Source organism: Marmota flaviventris, chromosome 14, assembly GCF_047511675.1.
Source record: "Marmota flaviventris isolate mMarFla1 chromosome 14, mMarFla1.hap1, whole genome shotgun sequence".
Taxonomy (NCBI): domain Eukaryota; kingdom Metazoa; phylum Chordata; class Mammalia; order Rodentia; family Sciuridae; genus Marmota; species Marmota flaviventris.
In genome coordinates this window covers 5,902,580-5,928,832 of record NC_092511.1, presented here as the reverse complement: position 1 = coordinate 5,928,832, position 26,253 = coordinate 5,902,580, and the positions used below count along the sequence as shown (strand labels likewise).

General features: G+C 50.6%; 1 protein-coding gene across 5 annotated transcripts in view; it reads right to left on the bottom strand.

Moving 5' to 3' along the window:
* Positions 1-26,253, bottom strand: part of Asap2 (ArfGAP with SH3 domain, ankyrin repeat and PH domain 2) — a 154,344-nt gene that overhangs the window by 41,655 nt on the left and 86,436 nt on the right. For all 5 annotated transcript variants that reach the window (XM_027937816.2, XM_071601322.1, XM_071601323.1 and 2 more), the window contains exons 6-14: positions 26,017-26,146; positions 24,191-24,276; positions 18,454-18,529; positions 18,171-18,257; positions 11,923-12,026; positions 11,750-11,819; positions 5,929-6,016; positions 1,338-1,386; positions 1,094-1,260 (exon numbers count right to left, since the gene is read on the bottom strand). In XM_027937816.2, the coding sequence (XP_027793617.2) occupies positions 1,094-1,260; positions 1,338-1,386; positions 5,929-6,016; positions 11,750-11,819; positions 11,923-12,026; positions 18,171-18,257; positions 18,454-18,529; positions 24,191-24,276; positions 26,017-26,146 (857 nt within the window). The remainder of the gene's footprint in view (positions 1-1,093; positions 1,261-1,337; positions 1,387-5,928; positions 6,017-11,749; positions 11,820-11,922; positions 12,027-18,170; positions 18,258-18,453; positions 18,530-24,190; positions 24,277-26,016; positions 26,147-26,253) is intronic.

Genomic DNA, 26,253 nt, shown 5'->3' with positions numbered 1-26,253 from the left:
TATGAAAGTGTTTCACTATCCTTATCTTATCCTTATCAAGAAAGTGCAGAATTCACTTCTTATCTCTCCCTACCTCATCTCCTGTCAAAAAGATCTTTTTTAAGGAGTCCAAAACCAAAGATAGCCTTCAGAGAAACAGGAACCTGATGGTACTCCTCATTGTTGTGGGTTTTGACTGCAGTACTAGGGTTGAACCCAGGGCATTCTACCACTGAGCTATATCCTCAGCCCTTTTTAAAATTTAATTTTGAAACAGGGTCTCACTAGGCTGTCCTCAAACTTGTAATCCTCCTGTCTCAGACTCCTGAGTAGCTGGGATCACAGGTGTGCACCACCTTGCCCTGTCTTAGTTGCGTTTTCAAATAAAAATGGTCATAGAATTAGAAGGATGAAAAGGTTGCTGACCATTCTAGCTAAGCCACAATCTTTCCCATTTTGCAAATATTCAGAAAAGCCTATGAGTAGTGGCCTGATCCCCCAGCATCTTCCATTCTAATTAAAACAAGTCAACTGCTCAAACATTTAAAAATACTAGTTGTAAAAAATGTATATCCATTAAAATGAAGCCACTGATTTGCTTTGTCAAAATGCAAACATAAGCATCTCGTGTCCCAGAGTGTGACAGGCAGAAGGACCTGTTCCTTCGTTTTACAGAAAGGAAAACTGACATTCCCCAGAAGCTCGGCTCTTCCAGGAACAGAGCTAGACAGCGACAGACAGTTCCTCTGAAGGTTCAGGACAAAGGCGTGCTGAGGCAATCCTGGGTAGAGGCCCACACTGCGTGTCCGCAGTCTCTCAGTCTTACCAGACAGGATGGCCTTGATTTCACCCTTGCTACGCCCTTCAGTTTTTATTTCTCAAAAAGCATGGCAATCTTTTCATCTCCACCAGGCCTGCTCTGCGGCCTCTCCCACCCCCGCCCCACCGCGGCCTGCGCACAGTTCATTAAGCATTTGTGTAATGGGATGAACTCAGGCTGAGCTGCACTTGATTTTATGTTTGAAACGAAAGTGAAAATCAATGAATGGATTCTGCGAATTGGAATGGGATTTGAATGTCCTGGCGCCCAGGACCGTGTGGGGCCCTGGATCACCTGGGGCCCCGCAGTCACAGCACACGTCGTTGCCCGTCATCTTCTGCACCTCTGAGATGATCTCCTTGGTCAGCTCCTGGACGATGTTGTTTTCCCCGGTGTTGTCGTCGCCCTTGAAGGCGTTGTTGAGAGCCTCTTCCTTGCTGTTCTGCAACACAGACATCCATCTAGACAGACAAGAGCAGAGAGTCACGCCCCAGGACGGCTGCAGGGTCTGCCCCAGCCTCGCTTCCGAGTGACTTACATCTGGCACTCCTGCTCGTCTTCTGCTTGGAAGTGGTAGGTCCTGTCATCTGCACAGCAGGAAGAAGCGCGTCAGTCAGCAATCCATACCCAGCTCCGAAAGAAATCGGCCGATAATTAACCTCAGGAATAATCTTAGCTCTCTATAAAACTAAGCACTCCCTCTGCCCCCGCTCAGCAATGGTGACTTTGTAATGGAAATTAATAATCCTGCCCTATCCCCCACCCCTCAAGTCTAAAAGCTGCAGCTTCCAGAAACTGAACAGAAACCATCACTAATCCCTTCAGAACCTTGATTTGTTAAAATCACTGCAGAGGTGGCCCCAAAAGTTAACTGTGGAAGCCTTTTGAAAAACAAAAGATTTTTCTAAAGGGAATGCCTTGGAAGTTTTCTAGTTTTCTTAAAATAAATAAATAAATAAAAATAAAAAGATGAGTACTGTGTGAGAAATTCTAAGAATTACCTGGTCTGGGAGTCCTGAGTTACAAAGAGCTAAGGCAATAAGTCACTGTAAATAATGGTTGTAGACAAGATGGGCAGCTGGCGTCAGCAGTGGTTTACAAGTGTTTTGCTGGGCTGCTGGCCCTCTGTGTGCACAGGAGGGGGCATGTGAGGTGACAGCTTCACTCTGTGCTATTCTTGCCAAAAACACTTAACCTCGGCTCAGTTGTGAGAAAACATCAGAGAAACCCAAGAGGACATCTGACAACAAACTGATCAATATTCCCCAACACACACCAAGGACACAAAAGGGAAGGGAAGTCTGGGGTCCCGGTGGCAGAAAACCAAAGGCAAGGTGGGGTCCTGGAGGGGATCCTGGGGCAGGACCAGGTCGTTTTAGTAGAAAACAGGTGAGAATTCCAGTGAACAGCATCGAGTCAATGTTAATTTCCTGGTTTTCACAATACTACATACGGCTGAGAACGCCAACTATGCCCTTCTGGACAATTCTACTGTGATGGGTACAGTGAGGTCACTGGGGCAGGGATATGCACCAGGTTCCAAAAGCAAAGTAGAACAGAATTAAATCTGAAAAAGTGGGGGATGACAGCAGGTGGATGACACAATGGTGACAAGTAGTGACTGTTCTTGAGGACCCACAATAAACATCTAGAACCCAAAAGTGAGCAGACATGCCAAATTCCAGGAAGGTTTTTACTCCTGAAAGTCCTCTGGTCCCCTGAACAACCCCTGGCAGGGTGTCTGGGAGGGGGCTGAGGCCCAGAGAGGTTAAGAGGCAGAAACCAGCGAAACCAGCGTAGCCAGCGTAGCCAGCGTAGCCAGCGTAGCCAGCGTAGCCAGCGTAGCCAGCGTAGCCAGCGTAGCCAGCGTAGCCAGCGTAGCCAGCGTAGCCAGCGTAGCCAGCGTAGCCAGCGTAGCCAGCGTAGCCAGCGTAGCCAGCGTAGCCAGCGTAGCCAGCGTAGCCAGCGTAGCCAGCGTAGCCAGCGTAGCCAGCGTAGCCAGCGTAGCCAGCGTAGCCAGCGTAGCCAGCGTAGCCAGCGTAGCCAGCGTAGCCAGCGTAGCCAGCGTAGCCAGCGTAGCCAGCGTAGCCAGCCTGCCTCCCGGCCCCACCCCCTTCCCACTCTACCAGGCCATCTTTTTGTTTCTTTTAACGCCAGGGGGAATGGAACTTTTTCTCTGTCCCACTGGTTTCTGAGGAAAGGAACAAGGTTCAACTGATCTGTTTCAAGTTTAGAAAAATGAACTTGATTCTGGGATGCAGCTGATGGGAGCTGAGCCACGCTCAAGTGTTGAGAGAAACAGGCAAGAGGGGACAGAGCCACCGCTCCAGCTACTCCAAAGCCTTTGCCACGCAAGTCTCAGAATTCCCAGGAAGCTGTGGCTCTGCAGGTGACACCAGTACTGTGGCTCACCCTGAACTACTTCACGGTCAGGCAGGACCAGCTCCGGTACACCCAGGACAGACGCTGCTCTCTAGTGTTTGCAGGAGGCAAACTGTGAAAAGCTCCAAACAAGCATCCCCGCTGCAGACCCTCCAGACACACTGGAGCCACAGCCCGGTTTCCAGCAGCTCCACCAAGGAAAGAGGAGCAGCAGGAGCCACGGGACAACAGAGTGATGGTGGTGGCCCGTGGGGCTGCTTCTGGCCCAGGTTCCACCTCCAAATATCACATGGAAAGCTGGGTCCCCTCCACCCACCTGGGCTGGTTATGTGGGTCAAGGAAAATGACTCAGCCCTTGACTTTGCAAAGGGTGGTCAGTCTGACGGCAAGAAGTTAGGCGAGCTTCCAAGGCTGGCCTTGCCGCAGATGCGTCCTCCTAGAGGAGCTGTGCCTGCTGACCTCTGGACCAGCATGGGAGGTCCCTGGCTGGGGCAGAGTGGACAAGGAGGATCTTGCAGGCACTACCTGAAGGTAGCCAGTCAGTCTGCTGGCCTTCTGCAGGGGAGGATGGGGAAGGGGCGACTCTGGGTGCTGACAGATCCACACCAGAACACGTCCTCACTGCCTACTGTGTGGCTTGCTCATTTCCCAACTGCCCAACTGTGTGGAGAGCGCAAAAGCACCTGGTGACCCTCATCCCACTAGCCAGGTCAGGGGGCAGAGGAGGCATCAAGAGAACAGGGTCCTGCCCAGGTCCCCACTTCTCGGGATGCTCACATCAGGCCCCTGACCGCTGTGCACGTCTCCCTTGATGATGCCCTGGAGCTGGGCTGGTTTTCACGTCTAAAGAACCCAAGCCTACAGGGCACCACACAAAGCATTTCCTCTATGACACTCGGAGGGGAATGGGACATTTGGAAAAATAACTAGGGATGAAAAATGAGAAGGACTGAAATCATTTTACCCCCTGGGGACAAGCAGGGAGGGGAATGAGAGCACTCTCAAGGACGACCATGGGCAAGCTCACAGCAGCACCTCCAGCCGGACTCAGCCCTCTGCAGCCCACAGAGGACCGTCACACAGTCATCAGGCTTCAGGCCACAGCAGACATGACAGGATCTGCGTAAACATGGGTGTAACCAGACGCAGGCAGGCTCACCTCCCTCCATGCCTGGTGGGGGGCTATCAGGCTCTGACCCTCCTGGTGCCCGGTGTGTTGAGGGCCAGGGCAGGCTCTGCAGTAACTGCTTCTGCACGTGTGGCATTTGCTGGGGTCCCACCAGTTGTGCTGCTGGTGACTGGGGATAGATGAGGCAGTGCTACATCTACCTCTGTGTGAGCCAAGCTCAATGGGCTACCAAGTGCTAATGTGTTACCAAAGGGCACTTTTGCTACTAGGGTAGTGCATAGCTTTCAATTGGCTACAATTTCAGAATGTGGAAAACCTCTGAATATTCCCCAGACACTAGCAGACATCCGGTCACAGCAACTAGTGTGACCCAGCAATGATCACAAATAAAACTGTGGTCAAGGTTGTGGCTCAGCGGTAGAGCACTCCCCTAGCACATGTGAGGCCCTGGGTTTGATCCTCAGCATCACATAAAAATAAATAAATAAAATAAATGTATTGTGTCCAACTACAACTAAAAAATATATATTTAAAAAAAATTAAAAACTGTGGTCAATGCTCAGCATTTCACAACACTGTAAGTGGATGAAGGATCCCGGAGAAAGCTTTGTGGCAGAGATAAGGGAATCTATGGATGGGGTGGGGGCTCAAAATCAAAATAAGGTTCCCTTGTATTCTACAAACCAGTCCAGTGCCTGGATCACACTGCTCACACCTCCAAGACCCTGGGTTGAGAAGGGACACAGTGGGGAGATGAGCAGACACAGTAGAGACGGCAGCAATCATCTCTTGAGTCTGCTATGAACATCTGATCACATGACTGAGTCCCTGGACCTCACAGTGCATGTCGGCAGGCTGACCAGCAGCTCTCCTGCTGGACACCGGGGTGGGCAGCACAGCGTGCCTTCCCACAATGCACAGGCCCACGATGTGGGTCAAAGCCCCTGTGGCCACATCTTTGAAGGGGAGACTGGACCTTCCCTCCCTGAAATGTAACCCTGCCACTTTGAACAACCAAGGACAAGAGGCTTATCACGTTTTCTTCAAGACATCATGAACCCTTCTCTTTTGGGTGCTGGTAGACATTCACCATAACGGACAGTTCTGTGGGGACTCCTGCGTGCTCCACAAAGAAGAAAAGCACCCAGAAGCAGAAAGACCAGTTCCCTTGTGGGGAAGATTAACAATGTCCAAGACTAAAGTTCCAAGGGCTCTGCTGAAGAGACTTTTTCGTATACAGCATTTCTAACATGATGCAAATAAACCAAGGGAGCTCTCAACAACAAAACTGTCCTTTGAGGGGAAAAATCAAAAGGTGCAGAACTTTAGATCTGGGGCATCGCCAATGCAACCTCCTATTTACAAACAGGAGAGCGGAGGCGTGGAGAGCTGAGAGGCTGCCTCTGGGTTTCCGAGCCCTCAGAGTCTGACCCTAGGCAGGAGAGACTGGGAAGCCAGCAACCACGAACGGGAAGACAGAACAGGCCAACCACGCCAAACAGGGGCATTTCTCTTCCAACATCAATTCTTCAAAATGCAGGGTTTGACATGGGACTGACGCCCTGCAAAAGCGTTTGAAGTAAGATCTCCAGGGCCCAGCACCTCAGGACGCGCTTACGTGAGATAAGGTCAAAGCATTTCTTCTCCTCGGGGTTGGTCTTCACTTGGCAGGTTAACAGGTTGAGCTTTGCAGGAGGCCGGTTAGCCTGATTAAAAACAAACGAAAAACAAGGCGTGAGCGGGAAGGAACAGGTCACCATCTGCCTCGCTGCTCACGGACACTCAGCAGGAGCGAGCAGTTTTAACAGTCTGCAGGGACAACGCTCAGAGGCAGTCTTCAACAGGGGCAGCAGGACTGAGACTTCAGCCCCACACAAGGACCACTGTCTTCCCTGCCAGGGCTCACTGGTGGTCTACACAGCCTGCCGGCACAAGGGGTCCTCCCTGCCAGGGCTCACTGGTGGTCTACACAGCCTGCCGGCACAAGGGGTCCTCCCTGCCAGGGCTCACTGGTGGTCTACACAACCTGCCGGCACAAGGGGCAGAGTAGTGACAAGCTTGAGGCTGGGACCATGGGCTCCTTGAGCCCCCAAAACTCCAGGGTTGAAGCCCCCAAGCACTGGGTTCTGTTTCTTACAGGTGGCCCAGATGGTGTGGAGGGGACCCAGGTACCTAGCTCAATTTCCAGTGTTCTTAAAAGTGTTTTTGTGAGTGAAAACCTCATCTCTGGGAAAAGTGATCTCAGCATGAAAATCACAGAGACGATTTCCCCTGCTTTCTTAAGTGACAGGAGATAAGACTGACCATCCTCAACCATCACTATCCCTGGAGTTTCAACAAAACATGCTTTATTCACACTCATGACCCCAAAGAGATCAAAGTACACCTTCTCCAGAGCTATGTCAATAATGGCTGTTTTACTAGTTTCAAGAAAAATCACACTTTCTCCAAAAAGCAAGGGGAGACGATAAGAAGAGAATTTCAGAAAACAAAAATTCTGATTGGTAAAATGTCTTCAGACCTTGGAAAAATCTCCAAATTGGAGAGGGCTTACCTTACTAACCTACCGAGCTGCCTAAGGAAAGACAAAATACCACATCTCAAGATTTCAAGCCTTCGTGTTCCCACTCCCCTTGGTCACCAGTGGCTTGAGATAAACAGCGTGGGTTTGGGAGTAATCCAGACACACACTAGGCAGGCCATGAAGTCCTGTGCATTCACAGCCCAAAGGCTTCTTGCTACGATCACTACAGAGTGCAAGTAGAGAAGCCTCCGTAAAAATGGAACCAATCCTGCAGGGGCAGGATCCGCGTTTGATACAGGGTAAAGGGTTTGAGGTCTGGATACACAGAAGTCAGATAAACAGGGCTGTCCTAGGGCTTCCTGGTTTGTTGCTGGGTGGATCTTAGCCACAAGATATTCGCTTTTGTCCGTAGATTCCTAACAGCTTTCTAGGATCATCAGGAAACAGTACAGAAGACTTCAAGATGTCTAATCTTGCAAACTTAACAGTTCCAAGTAAAAGCACCATCAATTTTAGATCTTTACCAATACCATTACTGGCTTGTCCAGATACCTACACAAATGATCCATTTCTACCATGTTGAGCAGGAGCCCCACGTACTGACAACATGAGTACCACAACATGGTGTACAGCCCGTCTGGCCTCCACGGGAGATGTGCAGTTCTCAGGGCTACTTCCAGATTGAGGTGTCCGTTGCTTCTAGACACAGGAGCCATTATAGGGGCCCCTGCCCTTTGGTAAATGCAGAAGCACTTAATGGATAAGATGACGAATTTGACCAAGAAGAGATAGCTACACTTACTCAGCTTTATTACTAGTACGTACTTACATGTACCAGGCACTGTCGTAAATATTTTTCATGGATTCATTCATTCAACTTTCTTAAATGCCCTTTGAGAACTACTCCAATGTTGTAGATAAAGATAGAACCTAAAACCACTTGATGGGGTTCTGCCACCTGGGAGAAGGGAAGCCAGGGTTCCAACATGACAGCTGGGCTCTAGGTCAAGTGCTTAGCTGCCATCTCCCCAGCCTTGATGTGGTGTCCACTGTAGGCAGTCCCTCACCTGGACTTGCTTGGAGCAAGAGAGAACCACAGTTTGAAGGACTGCTCCCTCCCCACCTCTAAATTTGACTCTTCCCTTCTCCCTGGAGCATAGGAAAAGTTATTTATTCTCTATCAGTATAACCACCTCAAAGACAGATCTCTTACTTCACAGCAAATGAAACCACACAATATAGAAAAATAATCCAGTGCCTGAATTTGAACTAGGAATAATGATAAAGGCACAAATGTCACCACATAATAAAGTGACAACCATAAGAGGGGGTGCACAAAACGCAAGCTGGCAATCTCAAGGAACATCAGCTGTTCTCAGTTTTACATTAATAATGATTTGCTATTTGTCCATTCAGATGAATCATTAGCTACAGCAAAGCTATGAGAAAAATTTATGGAAGAAAATTCTATCCATTAAATTCCCTCCCTGCTGTAATTTGGAAAGAGAGTATCATCACTCAATCCAGTCACCTGACAGTTTCATCTACTCCACAAGGTAACGGGCGCTGATTGAGCAGCCTGGTTTAGCATAAACCTCAGGGGAGGGAAAGAAACCACGGCCCCAGTGCTGACCACAAAGGTGCAATTCTTAGGGAATCTCCTATTTTAACCACACATTCTACTTTGTACCATTTGTCAAGCTTTTTTAAAAACGAAGTTTATGGGGCTGGGGTTGTGGCTCAATGGTAGAGCACTCGCCTAACATGCACAAGACACTGGGTTCGATCCTCAGCACCACATAAATGTAAAATAAAGATATGGTGTCCACCTAAAACTTAAGAATAAATATTTTTTTAAAAAACGAAGTGTATATTCTTCTTCCTGCATAAGGGGTAGTCATTTAAAAATTTTTAGATGCTTTAAGAGCTAGTAGAAATTCTTCCAGCAGAACACAGCCTGCAGCCCTTGATGGTGGGGCAGTACGGTGAACTTGGCAAAGAAGACACCCGGCCCTAGTGTCTCATCCCAAGAATCACTTCTTCCCAGTGCCAGAAAACACCACTGGCCGTGGCTGCCAGGGAACACCAGCGGGGTCTCTCACTGAACTCCTCCCAGGTGCTACCCTCACCCCAGCCTCACCACAGCTGACGGCCATTTCACTTGCTGAAGGCTTCTAGCATCCTGGAAAGAGTTTGCAAAACATGCAGATACACCCTGTGAGCTTCCACTTCGTAAAGACCCGGTTCCCGGCTGTTTGCCAAGTGCTACTCTTAGTCCTCCGTGTCCGACTCAGGTCTTCAGAAACATGCCCTCTCCTCCTGGCAATGAACTAGCACAGTCAGGAGGTGCTTGCTAAAGAAGAAAGCTGGGGAAGGGGTGGGAGGGGAGAGGACATGGGGGGAGGAAAGACGGTGGAATGAGAAGGACATCATTACCCTAGGTACATGTATGACTGCACATGTGGTGCAACGCTACTTCATATACTACCAGAGAAATGAAAAGCTGTGCTCCATTTGTGTACGGTGAACCAGAATGCGTTCTGCTGTCGTGTATAACTAATTAGAATAAAAAAAATAAGTAAGTAAAATTTTCTCTTAAAAAAAAAAAAAAAAGAAGAAGAAGGGGTTGGGATCATGGCTCAGTGGTAGAGCACTTGCCTTGCACGCACGAGGCACTGGGTTCAATACCCAGCACCACGTAAATATAAGAAAGTAAAATAAAAACATTGTATCAAAAAGAAGAAGAAGGAGAAGGAGAAGGAGAAGGAGAAGGAGAAGGAAAAGAAGAAAGCTGCCCAGGAAGCCACATCAACACCAAACCCCATCCCAGAGGCATCTCAACTCTCTTTCCCGGCAGAGTCCTGCCAGTCCTCAGGAGCCACGCTCTGTAGATGCAGCCTTGGGCACAGCCCACCTGCAACCCTGCAGCTGGAGCAGGAAGTGGCTGCTAATAGCAGGATGAAGCACCTCTGGAGAGGGCTCCACTCAAAACGCAAAGCTCTGATTAAATGTGCACACAGTGCGACAAGCAGAGCTGTCAAGGCCCGAGAGAAGCCAGTACAACTGTACTGTCTGCCAGAAACTGGGGTGGCCCATCAAGACATGAGGGAAACTAGGCTTCTTGTCTTGAGAGGACTTGAGCACCCAAGTGACTTGAAGTCAACTGTGCTGCCAGCAAAGGACTGCCAGGCCTGTCCTCCTCTGTCCTCTGTCACGGCAGGGGAGCAACTCACTGGTATAGGCTGAGGCCCTGGGCCTCGGGGAATTCTAACAACGCAAATGTGCCTTGAGAGCTGCAAGAGCCCAAGTTGAAACTGCCTTATGCCGACTTTGGCATCAGGGTGGTAAACATCAGGGTTGTTCGAGCTGAGCAACAGAACGAGTGGTGGAAAGGCAGGAGTCATGAACGCAGACCAGTGAGGACGCTGGCTGGCTCCTGGCCTCGCGGTTGTCATTTCAAGGTGAGACACAGTTAAATAAAGTTGCCCCGCTTGGTCTACAGCACTCACACCTCTCCTCACCCCCGAGCATCTCTCTGTAGGGAAAGAAAAGCACACAGATCTGAACCACAGGCCCAGGGTGAGGAGGTGGCTATGCCAGTGACACTGGACTGTGGGGAAGGGGTGACCTTCAGCTGCCTGGAGGGGACACAGTCGATCCCAGGGCCAGAATCCCTGCAGGCCACACCCAGCACGTGCTGCTTCTCATCTCCCTCTCCCTTCCCTTGATGGAATCAGCAAGAATGACCCCCCCACACACCCCCCAGGGACCCGCAGCAATCCTTGCTTCAGTGACATCCTTCAGAGCGTTGCTGGTTTTTCACTTGTGATTACTGAGAAGGGCTGCTTCTCAAGGCCCCAACAATGAGTGACAGACAGTCTTTCTAAGGGCCTGAAAACCTCATCTGTGCTCCTGTGCAGCTCTGCCTTTCACTGGGGCCGGTGGGAGGCGGGACGGAAGACCCAGATGAAGGGCGTATTTGATAAATGCTTCATGGAGGGTGATTTATCCTCTCCACCCTCCGCTGAGGCTGCCGGGCACGCAGTGCTGGGCCTGGCTTAGGGGAAGTAACACAAACCAAGAACAAAACGCAGCCCAGACCTTTTCAAAGGTGTCCACCAGCCCACATGGTTTTCACCAGCCCCGGTCCAAAGCAAGGGGATAATGTGCTAAAGCCTCTTGGAAGAGAAGATGGTACCAAGGGCTGTTTATGGCTGTGAGTCCAGTTCCCTGTCTCTGAAAGATAGACGGGTGTGGAATTTTATTCTGTTTGGTTTTCTTGAAAGCTCAACAGGCAGGGCTGCTTTTCTTGCATGGGTTATTACAAAGAAGAGAAAAGAGAACTTGATTAAGATTGATCCTGGTGGGCGGGGGATGTAGCTCAGTCGGTAGAGTGCTTGCCTTGCATGAACAAGGCCCTGGGTTCAATCCCCAGCACCACTGAATGAATGAATGAATAGTAAAGTAAGATTGGGCTGGTGTGGGAGACCTTTATAATAAGTTACTGAATCTCTTCTCTCTTGGATTTCTAGTTCCCAGAGTCTGAGCACTGAAACATTTTCCCCTTAATGGCAAAGTAGAAATCTTCCCAAGTGAGACCTTCAGTTTTTCCATGTCAAGGCTAGCTGAGGGGGCCGTCTGCAGCTCCATGCTTTCTAGAAGTCACAGGCTTCTAGGTAAAGGCACCTGGCTCACAGTCACTCCTGACTCTGAAGCAGGTGAACAAAGCTTCTCCCAGTGGAGAAGGCTCAGCAGGTGCCCCAGAGCCAGACAAGGAGCCAGCCGGCTTTCCAAACGCAGCCTCAATGCCACATCACACACAGGACATCTGTGTCCCCAGGCGCCACCATGGTCTCCAGCCAGACTTCACCCAACTACACACAGCATGGACCACGGATTAGAAGAGAATACTTACGGTACCGTGGGATATGGTCAGAAAACCGTTCTTAACTGAGCATTTCCTTTTCTGCCACACTTTTCGGATCCTTATGAGTAAGAGGGAAAAACAATAAGAGTTTAGACATTTTGGACACAGGAGATCACGGACATCTGTTTCCGCTCCAGCAACAGCAACGCCACTTCACCTACCCGTCGCTTTTCTTGTAGAGGTTGCCATTCCGCTCCGTCCCATGTTCTTTGTTTCCCTGAGGCTGATGTAAGCTGTAAGCTGTACTCTGGCGAATTTGTGAGTCCTAAAAAAAGGCCAAGAATTTGCTTTTTAATACGCCATCCAGGTCCCAATTTTTAAAACTCAGTAACACAGGAAACTTATGCCTAAATGGTTTTTGTTGTTGTTGTTTTAAATCAGAAAATTTCCCTCTTTGCACCATACCAAAAAAGGGACATAAACTCCATATCGAGGAACTCCTAACAGACATCTAGCAGGCTGGAGAAGGAAATGTCGAAAATCAGAACTTCCAAAGTCCCTGAGAGATCCAGCAACTTGGAGACACAGGTTCACTTCACCCTGAGCTTTAAGCCCCTCGCACAGGCCCCTGGGAAGGAAGAGTGGCCGCAGGAAGGAAGGCAATGTGACACGCGGAGAGCAGGGGCTTTCAGTTAAACAGCCAAACATCCTCCACTTAAAACAAGCTACTTCCCCGTTTCCTTCTTGGACAATAAGAGAGTTAATGAAGTCAGGACCAAGAAGATCACACACCAAACACCTGGATAAAACAGCAGGGACCCTTCCTCACCTGTCAGTCTCAAGGAAGCGGGCTCAGGTGGCAATGAACCTAGCCAGCACCGACCCTGACCACAGGGAGGTGCAATCACAGGAAAACCATCCATGTGGTCAGCTGAAAGTCAGACTAAGTCCACTGCACCTAGCAAATTCAGAGATAAGCTTCTGCAAGGACCAGCCGCGAATCCCCAGGGCCCAAGCCTAATACCTAGCCCCCAACCAGGGCACAACTGATGTTCAACAAGTAACACCAGATGTCCTAAGCTGAGCTCCCAGGCCTCGGGGACCGTGCTGGAAACTCCATCAGAGCGCAGGGAGCAAGACGTGGACAGACAATACACAGGCCAACCAGGCAGGGCCATGTGAGACGTGCCTGCTTCTGTTGACCGAGAGCCAGTTCACTTTGTAACAGAAGAAACAGAGACACAGTAAAACCGATTTGCTCAAGAAGCAGATCTCCTGAAAGCAAGAGCAGAGCGAGGAGTGGAATCCCCGGAGGCTCCTCGCGGTCAAGCAGCGGACCATCCTCTGGGAAACGAAGCACATTGCAGACCAGGAAGGAACCACGGCACAGAAAGCACTGTGATCCAAACCAAGAATAAGAGCACCCGAGAACTGGCCAGGCGCAGTGGGGCACACCTCGGACCACAACTCAGGAGGCTGAGGCAGGAGGATGGCAAAGCGGCTGTGGCAACTCAGCAAGACCCTGTCTCAAAGTCAAATAAAAAGGGCTGGAGATGTAGCTCAGCGGTAAAGTGCCTGAGTTCAGTCCTAAGTACAAAAATAAATACCTGCACACGCACCCAAGACCCAGAGCATCAAATGGACAAAATCACAGGAAGAGTTGGGAAGAAGTGAGCTTAAAGGTGCAGGCAAAAGCTGGCAGAGAGTAAGGGAGGGTCCTCGAGGCAAAGGGGACAGCAAGAGAAAGACGTGGAGAGGCAGGGGGAGCTGTGGCCGCCATGCAGGGACGGAGGGCTAGATACCGCGGCCGGAGGCAAAAGACTCATTGAGGCCTGCCTGGATGCATGACAGTCTGAAAGAGGAGTTCCGAAGCACAAAAGCTTTTAATTTTGATGAACTCCAATTTACTGCTTCTTCTGTTAGGGGTCATGGGTAAGAGACCACTGCCTAATCCAAGGACACAAAGATCTACACCTGTAAGTCTCTTTTAAGACTTTTATAACTTTTGCTCTTTCACTTGGGTCTCCGTCGATGCCAAGTTAACTTTTGGTCATGGCACGCAGCAGGTTCGTCTGCATTCTCTGGCTTGTGGCCGTCCAGCTGCCTCAAGACCCCTGTAAACAGTTCTCCCCTCTCCCCGCTGCCTGGCATGCCTGTTGAAAACCCACTGGCCACAGAGGGACGCTTTATTCCTGGACGCTTCGTTCTGTGTCGTTGATCTGTCCCCCATATGCCAATACCACCCTGTCTGGATGAGTACAGCCCTAAGGTAGTTCTGACATCAGGAAGTGTGAGTCTTCTTTCTGAAGATGGTTTTAGCTATTCTGGGTCCCTGCCTGGCATTTCCATAAGAACTTTAGAAGCAGCTTGTCAATTTCTGTAAAAAGACAGCCAGGATTTTGACTGAGATTTTTTTTTTTTTTTTTTGGACAGCGATCACACTGAATCATTGGAGTTCACTGTCATTGCACCAATGCCACGTCTTCCAATCCATAAACGCCAATGTCCAGGCTGACTTTTTAAACTCTACAGAGTACATACAGTAACTCTGAAAAGACAAAAAACAAACAAAAAGCCTCATCTGAGCATCAGTGCTAAGGCACGCTCCATATGAGTGACAAGTGGCTGAAGCATTCAGGCCTCACATGGGAGAAAGGGCCTTGTTTTCCATGGGGACCTCCTGGAGCAACCAGGGCAAGCTGCTGGTTTGTGGGCGAGGAGGGTCCCAGGTCCCACGCTCTCCCAGAGCACCAGGAATGCAGAGCAAGCCCAGCTTTAAACAGTGCTGGGAGCAATGGGTGGAGAGGAAACAGAAATACTGTTCACTTGTAGGACTCTGTGAAAAACTAAAAATAAACCTTGTCAAAAGACCTAACTGCACAACGAAGAAATATGTCTATCAACCTTGGAAGGGGGAAAAAAGCCTGCATAAAATCAACGGGAAAGTCATGACAGGCTGCTGGGAGCTCTCGCCACACGCCCAAGTGAGGACCGTTGGCACGTCTCAGCAGCAAGATGAAGGACGCCCACCTCTCAACAGGACCGGACCCTGCGCCACACCTCAAGGAAGACAGGATTCTGTTGTATTCTTTTCTTTAGACCAGGCACTTCCTGACTCTGTCCAAACACACAGGCAAACCTGAAGCTACTATCATGTAAAATCTAAAACTCAGAAAAACAGTACTGTAAATCTGTCTGGCATAAAACTGAACCTGTTTTAGCACCAATTGCTCCAGCGTCCTGGAGGTGACCTCTAGGGAACCTGGCAACAGCCTTTCCCCAGCTCATCATGAAGAAAGGCTCCACCTCCTGACTGTGAGCCCTGACGAGGGGAGAAGTGCACCTCTCTTCCTCTGGGGGGTGTGCGGGGCCTGCACTGGGTGTGGAGGAGAGGGTCACTGACCACGGAAATCAATGCAGCGTGCCCTCCACTGTGGCAGAGGAGAAGGCCAGTGCAGGACACCAGCTCAGCAGGAGAGGCGGGTAAGGGGCCACCCGGCAGAGGTTGATGATGTGGCCCGATTCAGGGTTCACAAATCCAGAAGCCAGAGTCGAGGGGAGATTATGGCCCTGTGGGGGCTCTGCCACCAGACAGCACCACTGTCCAGCCACATCCCACTAGACAGGGAACCTGGAAAAGGAGAAGCAGAGCTGACGGAGAGAGAGAAGCCACTGGTGAGGGCTGCAGAGTGGGGAAACGCTGCGGTTCCAGCACTTGGGCTTCTAAACCTTGAAACCAGAGCCCGAGCATCTCCCCAGGAGCCCAAGGCTGGGCTGTTCTCAAGGTTAGAGAGCAGGGTCTCAGCAGTATCGCATGGGTCCATCCCAGCGCTGCCCAAAAGGTGATGGGAAGGCAGAGACGAGGCTGGCAGGGAAAGAGCTCACCCCAACCCAGCAGTACTGAGAGGCTTAACCCGGCAGAGGATCCTCCTGATGTCAGATGCCAGGGTGCACACATGCACACGCCACACCGGTTTTCAACTTTTCTGTAAGTCTTAAGATTTTCCTAGCAAAATGATGGAAAACCCAAACAGTAGTATCCTCTTTGCAGAGAGCAGAAAAACACCTCCAGCAAAATCCGAATGGCAGGTGATTTTAGAGTTGTGACTTACGCCATAAAGGCATATGATCCCGTGATCCAGAGCCCAGCCCCAAGGTGATGAAGAGCCGCCTGAGCCACCGTGCTGTAGTGGCAGTGTTCCTGACTCCTTCCAACAGTGGAATTTGAAGCTGGCGGAAGAAAGTGAGGAGCAGTGGCTCTGCCCACCCATCAAGGCGGTGTCCTGGGGCAGGCCACCCACCTCCATGAGCCATCACCACACATCAGTCAGAATTTCCACAACGCTGAATCAAAGCCACCCAACACCTCCAGCTCTGTAAGTCACAGAGAAGAACCCAATCGAAGGAAGGACAGCCTCAACAGCAAGGCCCGGGATTCAGTGCCTGGCCACCAAGAGGAGGAACACAGGCTGGAACCTGAATCCTGAAAATCGTTTCAAAATGAATAAATTTAACTAATGCACATTTGCTTAGTCCTTGCAACTGTGTTCATGGACTGTCCAATGAACCCAAGTGCAAAGTGTGATGGACAGGAAACATAACAGTCACAGCCAGGAGACTGACTGGAGGACGCGCGGCCAGCGCCTGGGACCTGGAAGACATGGTTAGTCCCCTGGGATAAAGCTAGAACAAAGTAAAGAAAGTTCCTCTGAGTTGCTCAGGCCAATAGGACAGGCAGACAGACTGGCCAACAGAACCCACCAAAGGATAAAGGCTGAGAGACTGTGGCTGTGCCGGCGGGTCTCTCACACTTTTCTGCAAAGCTACAAGTGAATAGAGCTCTGGCGACGGCCAGCTCTCCCCAGCCTCCATCTGTAGTCAGAGCAAACACAGTTCCTGCCTGGTGCTGGGGCCGGGGCTGCTGACCCAGCTGTTCCTCCTCATTTTAAACCTTTGTTTTTTGACCCTCCTCCTCAGACGCTCTGACCACTCCACCAACGCCCCAGGACCAAGGCCTTGATGGGCTCCTGCCCCCGGGCTGGCCCCGCCTCCCGTACCTACAGTTAGGGTTAGGGTTTCTCTGCACTCCTTGCTCCTTGCCTTCCTTTCTTTTGGTGCTTGCATCACATGTTTGGGGAGATCAAGTCACTAGGACCCATGTTCCCTGGACTGAGAGGCAGGCACCAGGCTGACAGCAGTTCCAGCATCACCCTGCTGGCCTCTCACTTGACGACCCCCATGTGACAGAGGGAGGGCAGAGAAGGCAGGGGCTTCCCTGAGCTGCCCACAGCCAGTTGCAGGAAGGCGTCACTCTAAGAGGGACAGGCCGTGATGGCAGTACTGCGGGCCGGTGGGGGTGAGCTGCTCCCTCCTCACAGAAGAACCAGCAACTCTGAACATTCCCACTCCACCATGTCGTACATGGAAATTCTTTTGCCTTTAGCAAAATCTACTACAGTGAAAGAGGAGGGTTAAAATTTAAAGTGCTACTAGCCAGTAAGATGTGTGGAGAAGAAATGTGGATTTTGAAATTCATGAACAAAACATGCAGACCCCTCCGATTTGTTAAAATACGGAGCTACTTACTCTCCTAGACTTCGGTCACGAAAGGCAAGTGCATTTGGGAGAAAAACAACAACATTCAGTTATAGTACAAGATCTTACAGCAAAGCACCAACAGTGAATGCTATGCCCTGTTAAGCAGATTAATGGTTATTTATCCAAAACCTACAGGACATTTAGACACATTCCTTTATTGACAAGGAGGTAGGTTTATGTTAAATTCACTTTCTATTCCAGCTACTCAGGAGGCCGAGGCAGGAGGACTGCTTGAGTCCAGGTGTTCAGGGCCAGCCTGGGCAGCACAGTGACTCTGTGACTCGAGGAAAAAAGAAATTCACATGGTAATATCCACATTGTAGCAAACACGTCAAAACTTCCTTTAAAATTTTACCTCCATGTTCTTTTCATGAGCCCCCCCAAAATACAAATTTAGTGGGAGCACACAAAGCTGTTACTACACAACAGGAGATACAGGACAGACCATGGACATGTGCCCCTCAGGACAGAGCCCTAAGAGAAGCTAACTCCTCGCATCTTACAGAGTAGTCTCAGGGCCGGAAGGAACCCAGGCAGCCATCTGCTCTGTTCCATCCCAAGGAGTCCAGACATGTCAGGGCCAGCAAACCACAGAGGTCCAGGAGCATAAATGGCAAGTGTGCAACGTGAGAAAGGCCCCAAGAAACACCCAGCTGGCCACTGGGAGCAAGAAGGCCCACCCTACATCAATGCCCATGGTGGTGCCTCCCCCAGGACAAAACAAAGAAGATGCTTTGGCAAAACTACAAGAACACATGAGATGCTCAGTGCTGCTTGCCGGGGAGAATCCCTGGCATCCAGGATTTCCCACCCCTCAGTCCCAAGGCCTCCGAAACCTAAATAGCAATCTTTCAAAATTAAATCCCCTCACCTCTTTCTGCTCGACCTGCAGTGCTGACCTCAGGATGTCGCGGAGCTGCATCAGCTGTCTTCTCTCTTCATCCTGGGCCTGCTTGATCTTTAAAGCCAAATGGAGCAGACAGAGGTGAGGCTGCAGCAGGAAGGTGACCGCTCCTCTCGCGGGCCACACCCTCCCCAGCCACAGAGGGGGACACCAGGCCACCCTCCATCAGGCAGGGTGGGGCGGCCCCTCGCTGGGTGGCACAGCGTGCTCAGGCCAGATGGCACACAGGACAGGCAGAGGGGCTGCTCACCGTGTGCAGATCCGTGGACAGGGTTTCAATGGAAGGCCTGAGGCTTTCTACTGCTTTCAGTCCGTCCTGGAAAAAACTAGGGGAAGAAAAAAACACAGGTTGTGCTTCATAAAGGAGAAAATAACCTTGTCGGAGGGAGAGAAACTTCTTTAAAGAAAAATGACTGGCATCATTACCTAACTCCGGGGGGAAACGTCTGTATGAATAGAAACTTAAAATCAGGCAAATCAAGAATAAAAGGACACTCAAAACTAGAAGAGGAAAGGAACTACAATTAGCCTGAGCACTTGTGATTTTTCTTGACCCACATAAATTGAGATCTTCAGTTGACAATGAGAAACAGGATTCTACTGAAAACGGCAGCAAGAGCTTTGATTCAGAGTCTTGTAAGCACCTAAATGGAAGGATCTGTGGCCAAGGAAAAAAGCCACAGAGTGCTGCAAGAGTGAGACTGGGAGAATTTCCTCCACAGCAATGGCCACGTGGAAAAGAGAAGGAACACAGTAAAACCAACCAACCAACCAACAGGCAGCTCTGATGCACAGGCCGCGCCCACTCCACCCACAGAGTGGACAGCAAGGTGGGAGCACTGAAGGTCAAATAGCAAAAGGAGGATCGTAAGCGCAGAGCTGGAAGCTGTGAGGTCACTGATGGCGTGGGCAGGGCCCACGCAGCAGGTCAGTGCCGCCTGCCAAGGCCAGCTGCCCGGGACCCTGCTGGGGAATGAGGAGGCTGCCTCCCCACAGGCTCTGGACCACATGACCCGGCGCTGCCTATGTGGTTGGCCCTGCCGCCTCCAGAAACAGTGGCAGCCCACAGGCCTCCTCTGTCCCCCATGGCCACCAAATTCTTCAAGCCTCAGGCCTCTGCCCGCAGCGCCTGTTCCACCCAGCTGTGTCCAGTCATTCTTCAAGTTTCAGGGTGAACGCCACCTGTGATGGAGGCCTTTCCAATTCCATGTTGAAAAGGGCTCTTCCTGGTATATATTCTCTCGGCATTTTGTCCTTTGCTTCACAACGTGTGCCACAGTGCAACTGTGTGTTCATAGTGCGATTATCTACCACGTGATTCTCCCGTTACGTCTCGAGTTCCAGGACGGAAGGCAGGGAGGGACAGAAGAGGAGAAGTTGCCAGCTTCTGCCTGTCGCCGGACCCGAGGAGACTACCTGCAGGAGGTGATGTGGGTCTCACCTGTGCTCCTCTTGGGTGATGTTTCTTCCTTTTAAACTCAGCAGTGGCCCCATGGGACCATTTTTACACCAAGTGTCTCGTGGGCTGTGAAAACAGCGCAGAAAGGTGCTGCTGGGCCTCGGGTCAGCAACGGCCAGGAGGAAGGCCAGGAGCTCATGCCGTGGGAGCTGCAAAACACTGCAGCCAGTCGAAGGGGCCGCAGCCTGGGCTGCTGGAGTGTTCTCACCTTTCTCTCTGGATGCACACAAGCTCTCGTACTCCTGATCCTCTAGTTCACCTAACTAATCTTTTTCTGAAGACAGTGCCTGCCTCTGGCGTAGCCACGGCGTCAGAGAGACCCACCCAGGTGCCTTCCCCAGAGTTAGGGCAGGAAAGCCAGGTCTTGCGCACCTCTGCACTTCCCACTCCCAGCACCAGGACTGACAGGGAGCAGATGTGCCTTCAGGCTGCAGAGGAAATCTGGAAGCCCTGCAGAGCTGCAGGAGTGAGAAACTGTCCTGTTCCCTTCTGTCTTGAACTCAGATGGTTCTAACGTTTTATTTAACTATTTCTTTAATCACTTCAAATTCTTATAAAATAGGAAGGAAGGGAGGGAGAGAACATGAGTGAGAGAGCTAGGGTTGGGAACAGGAACAATGTTACGGAGGATAGAGGCAGAGGTGCCCTGGGGAGCGGGAACAGGGGCTCTGCCCTGGCACCTCCGCAGCCCGGCAACTCTCCCCGAGGTGGGAGCCCTGAGAGGAGCCAAGGGCTCAGGGAAGGCTTTCTCCTCACGGCGACTGTTTCCAGCATCGCAATGCACATCCACTCGGAAGAACGATGTAGATTTGGATTTACAGTGGGGACTTCGGCCTCCCCAGCCTTCACCCTCTGCCTCCACCTGGAGAACCTCCTCCCTCTGGTTCTCAAACCCCATCTTTCCACAAAATGCAGCCAGGCACGAGGGGGAGCTTCCAGGGAGGAGCAGGAGGGCCGCCCTGCTGGCTTGGTCACCATGGCATTCCTGAGCACACGTCCCAGGCAGATTATTCCTAAGTGGAGCCCATTAACATTTTTCTAAGCTTCAGCCAAGGAACCTAAACCATGGACATTATCAGATCGAGTTTTGTTTTTGATCGCACATTTCCCAGCCTGCCTGGCCAGCTTTTCCAGCCTTGAAAATGCACCTGCTTAGATGCGATCTCAAGCATTCCTCTGGCCCTACAGCACGTGACAAATCGCCCCACCCCCAGGCTTCAGGGATCACAGTCTAACATCACACTTCGTTCCTCGTCCCCTGAGGGTCTGCCCTTCCCTCACTCGAGAACAAGCTTCTCCAGGACCGTGGACCAACTCAGCGCCCCTAGTTCATGGGACAACAGCAGGCGTCATGGGTCCAGCAGGGAGGTACGTGCTGGAAGAGCAAGTCCCTCCACACTCAGTCGGCCTGCCAGAACCCGGCCATCCTGGGTTTCAGTTAGGGTTTCCAAGGCTGCCTACTCCAGGTCCCATTGGAGAACGGGACCCTCCCTCTGTAGCAGCCCAGGCTGACAGAGGAACTTTCAGGAAATCCAGGAATGAGGCAGAGATGCAAATTCTTTTCTTAAGTGAAATAAAAGACAAAGAACATGGAAGTATTTCTTAAAAACAGAGAAAAGCAAAACAAGTTTAAAAAACAACTAATGCATATTCAAGTACTTCTCTGGGTCAAGCCAGTGTGGCTTCCAAGACCTCAGTGAAACATGGTGGCCTCATGCACCTCCAGTGGCCGGTGTGCAGGGAGGGTTCCCTGCCCATCAGGCATGGCATCCTCAGGCAGAGCTGGCTTCTGGGCCAAGAAGGGTTGATGAGAACTTCAATGAGCGAACATGAAGGACTCCCACAGGTGAAACGCACACAGGCCCAAATCCCCCATGAGCCACAGCAGAGTCTCAGCCTCCACGTTTTATCCGCAAATATGAATTTAAAAAGTCAAAGCAGCGTAACTGATTTAGGATCATGCAGTGAACACACACACATCCAAGAAGGAAGTAACGGAAGATTCTTATTTTAATAGGTCACTGAGCTCATGCCCATAAAAGGCCAACTAGTTCACTTTCCACAAGGGTCTGTTGCTACCCAACTGATAGTTTGGGCAAAATAAAGGGAAAAAAAAGGAAATCCCAGAATAGCTTCTTCCTAAAAATAAAATATCAGCAAGGAAGCGACCCACTTCCTAAACCGCCTCATACCAGGTTAAACGAGACCTAGAGGGGGGATCTGCATGTTGCGGTCACGTGTCACAGGAAATGAGTCTGTCAAAGAGCTCATCTTGAAAATCCTACAGATGCAAGGTCTTCTCACCCTCTGGGACGGTCTCTAGACTCAACCTGGCACAAGCACCTGTGCACACACTCCCAGCCATCCGACCTTAGCTGCTCCAGCAGAGCTGTCCTCTCTACACGGCGAGTGGTGACAGCTCAGGCTACGGCCCGAGGCCCTGCTGCACACCCGTGCCAGGCACCCGTGCCATGCCCTGAGGGAGACCCAGTGAGTGGCATGGACCCTCCTAAGAGGGTGTCCTTCACTCTTAGAGAGATTAGACCAGAGGACACCATCAAGGACACGTGCAGAGGGTGCCGCGGTAGTGCAGGAGAAGCCACGTGTCCCCTTGGGAGATAAGAACGCAGCTGAGGAGCTCACAGTCCAGGAGCCAGGTCCCGGGAGTAGTGCCAGGTGTGGTGTGGTGTTTGTGATCCCGGTGACTCAGAAGACAGAGGCAAGAAAATCACAAGTTCGAGACCAGCCTCCACAACTTAGTGAAACCATTTCAAAACAAAAAGGCAAGGACTTGGGATGTGGCTCAATGGTCCAGCACCTCTGGACTCAAACCCCATTACCAAAAAAGAATAGGCACATGGGCCTGGGCACAGCCTATCTGGGGAAGGTATGGAGACAGGAGATTCTACCTCCAAAAGATTCCGCAAGGTAGTCCCACCTCCCACCCCCGCTGCGCCCAACAAGTCACCGTCCTCTCTGGCTGCACCAGGATGGGAGCCGCATGCCCACATGAAGGTCCTGCCTCTGGCTCCTCCTTCCAGAAGCTGCTCCCTGTCCCCGCTCATGCCTTGACCCAGCCACAGCCGGGGTCCGCGCATGGGCCTCCGGAGCATCTCCACCAGTGGAACATACAGTCCCAGCAGAAGAGCTTTGCTTCTGGGCTTCTTGGATCAGCAGAACCCCAAACAGGGCCTGGCACACACAGGAGCCCCATGTGAATGGATCCTCTGCCTAAAACCATTCCAGGGCATCCCAACACCCGGGGTCAAATCCTGAACCCTAGGAAACACCAAGGCCGTCCATGTGCGGGCCTTTCCGCTCACTCTGGTTCCACCCCACTCCTTCCCCTCTCCTAAGGCACCTGGCCTTTTCCTGCCTTCAGACCCCAGCGCTCCCTGGACTGTCCCTCCCCACCCACCTGCCGGCTCCTTTAGATCGCGGAATACAGTCTCCTAATCCAAGAAATATCTGAGTACCTGCTATGTGCTAGGCACAGTGCTCTGACTGTTGGAGAATCTAACAGTAACAACACAGAAAAGGAGAAAAGAAAGGCCACCCTGAGTCTCTGTCTAAACTGGGTTATTCTATCATGTTTGGTCTCACATTCCTACACTGCAGAACACTCATCAACATCCGGTTTTTCAGTTCAACCCCTGACCTGACTCTGGAGCAAGGAGTCCTCCTGTCCCAGCACAGAGGACACGACACAGCACACACTGGATTAGTCTGTCAGTCAAGTGAGTGAACAGCCAGGGGCCTAAACGACTGTTTATAGACGCCTGCTTTTGTCAGCAACTGGGGTCTGGGAGCAGAAGCAGGTGATGAGGACTCTGGTGAAGGGCAGAGTTGAGGTTAAACATGAAGTTTCTCCTTCTTTCTTATTCGCACCCTCCCTCGTTCATCAAGGCCCCTGGCCTTATAATATCATAATAAAGGAAAGAGTTTTCCTAATTTAATACACTGTATCAACATCATCTCATTTCTCTTAAAAACATCTGAAATCATGTGTCAGATAAACCAGTTTGCCTCTCAACACAAAAAGAGCAAAAATAAAGACATTTAGGAACTACTGTGAATTTTTTAAAATATTGTATACATACTTTTACTTTTTACTGAGATATAATTACCAAACCATTAAGTTCACCCTTTTAAAGTGGAGAGTAAGGTGGGTTTAGTATATTCATGAAGCTGTTCAATCAGCACCAACTTCAGAACTTTTCATTACCCCTCCAAAGCAAGGCTGCACCCATTAGCAATCATCCCCCAGGTCTTCCTTGCTCAGGCTGATGCAACCATAATCTGCTTCTCTATGAATCTGCTTATTCCTGGACTGTCAAAACCAAACCACACAGGACATGGCCTTCTGTGTCTGTCCCCCTTTATGTGCCAGGTTCTCCAGGTTCACTCACACAGCACATACCGGTGCTTGGTTCCTCTGACTGGGGATTCCTAAATGACCTACAATACTGCATGCTACCACACCCTGGGAAACATTCAAATGACATCATGAAAAAGAACAGGGACTTACTTGCATTGGGCATGAAAATACTTGATCAGATTCTGAAGTAAATCTACTCCTTTCTTAATCTTGATTTCATTGACCTTCAGCAGATACTGTTGAGAAACAAAGGAGAGACGATTACAGAAATAAGCCAAAGAGGGGCTTTCATGGGAGCTTCTGGAGATAGGTTAATTCTTCCACTTCTTAGAGGTCCTTGACAATGAGCAGAGCCCCTTGACTCCTCTGCACACCATAACTAAGGCTCCTTTCAGTAAGGCCATGTGAACGCTCTGCCAGGCAGATAATTAGATGTTCAAGAGCCAAGAGCTCCTGCTAACAGGACACTGACCTTATCCTGCAGGGACAGCCTTGCCCTGGCTGCAAGGAAGGAGGTATTGGAACAGATGGGGTTTCTAACCATCTTGGATCTTCCTGTGCACAGGCTGGTGTTGGGGCCCCTCTCTTTAGGCAGGTCACCATCCAACACTAACAGTTACAACTCTGCTGCTAAGACCCCTGGCACTGTGTCACTGATCCCAAGATACTTCCCCTAAATATGACTGTTTAAAACACACATCTCTTTGAAATTAATTAAAGCCATTTTTAACTTGGAGAATTCATTAGTGACCACGAAGATATCAGAAAGCCCTGGGGATCTATAAAACTAGCATCAAGAAATACATTTGTTCTTCCCTAAAGGCTTACAGAACAAGGACTCCACTAAGTCCCCATCCCTCCGCTGTTAGGAGGACTCTGACATCTCATCTGAGACAGAATGCCCTGGTGTGTCTGTTGACCCTTGCTGAGACATGCAGGCTCCCGGTTGTCACACACGGTAAGCCCACATCCGCGTGCTCCCCAGGTGGGTGGTGCACCCTATAAGGAGACAGGAAACTGGTCTGAAACCATAAGCTACAGATTCCCTTTTCTCTGAAACAACTGCCCACGAGGCCTCTTCCCCCTTCCTTTTGGTATTTACTCCTGGTTAAATGGACATCTGGCAACATATCAAAATGATACATCTTTAATCAAATGCTTGGCAGTGTATCAAAACTTAGAGTCGGTGTATCCTTTGACCCAGAAATCCTCCTTACCGGAACTCGTTCTAAGGGATGATCATAAACGGTTAGAGAGGGAATAGAAAAGACTCCCCGCAGCCTGTTCACAGGACGTGCTGCTCTGAGCAGGCGGGAAGCCCAGCAGAGGTGGCAGAGGTGGCAGAGGTGACAGAGGTGGCAGCGGTAGCAGAGGTGGCAGCGGTTTCTTCCGGCACACCCACAAGCAAGGCACAGAAACGGAAAGGCTTCGAGCAACAGCCCTTGTGGTCAGAGGGTCTCTGGTCTTGGAGAAATGCTCCCAGGGTCTGTCCTGCTACCTCCCCCTTTCCAGGGCGAGGCTGAGGCCGCAGGACAGGTGAGCCAGGGCACAGGGGGGAGCACGGGAAGCTGGGGAGAGCACACTGCCCCTGCTGGAGGACATCACAAAGTGCCATGAAGTTCTCCCTCTGCCTTCTCACCTATCTCCTGGGTCACTGATTCTGTGGGGACCCAGACAACTCATTTAAAAGCACCTCGAGTATTTTAGCTAATTCCAGTGAGAGGAGGCAAGTTTGAGAAAGTATGTATGTGAGGCCAGAAAGAAGTTCTCTACTTTTAATAAAAGGTTGCTGCTAGAGTAACCTACCCACCACGAGACAAGAATCCCCCTATGAAATGAACCGTCAACTCAGAAGCAGAGTTCAATAATCCATCGGGCCTGTCTCTGAAGCCACAGGTCGGAGCCACACTCCTGGGAGGCCGCAGTGGGGGTGCAGGCCACAGGAAGCCTGATGACCTGCCGTCCCAGCACCTTACCTCGCACATCTGCAGTTGGAAGAACCGCCTTTCCTTCTCCATCTCTTCTGCAATTTCTGCTCCACTTATTTCAGTGCGAATCATCCCATGAAGCTTGGCATGCTCCTTTTTCTCCTTCTCTATTTTGGTTCTACATATCGGGGAGAAAAAAAAAAGCCCAGGTAAATCAAGAGGCCTCTTGGCACAGAGGCTGCACTGGACAGTCCTGAAGTTGTCCGTCAGCCAGCCCGTGAGAAG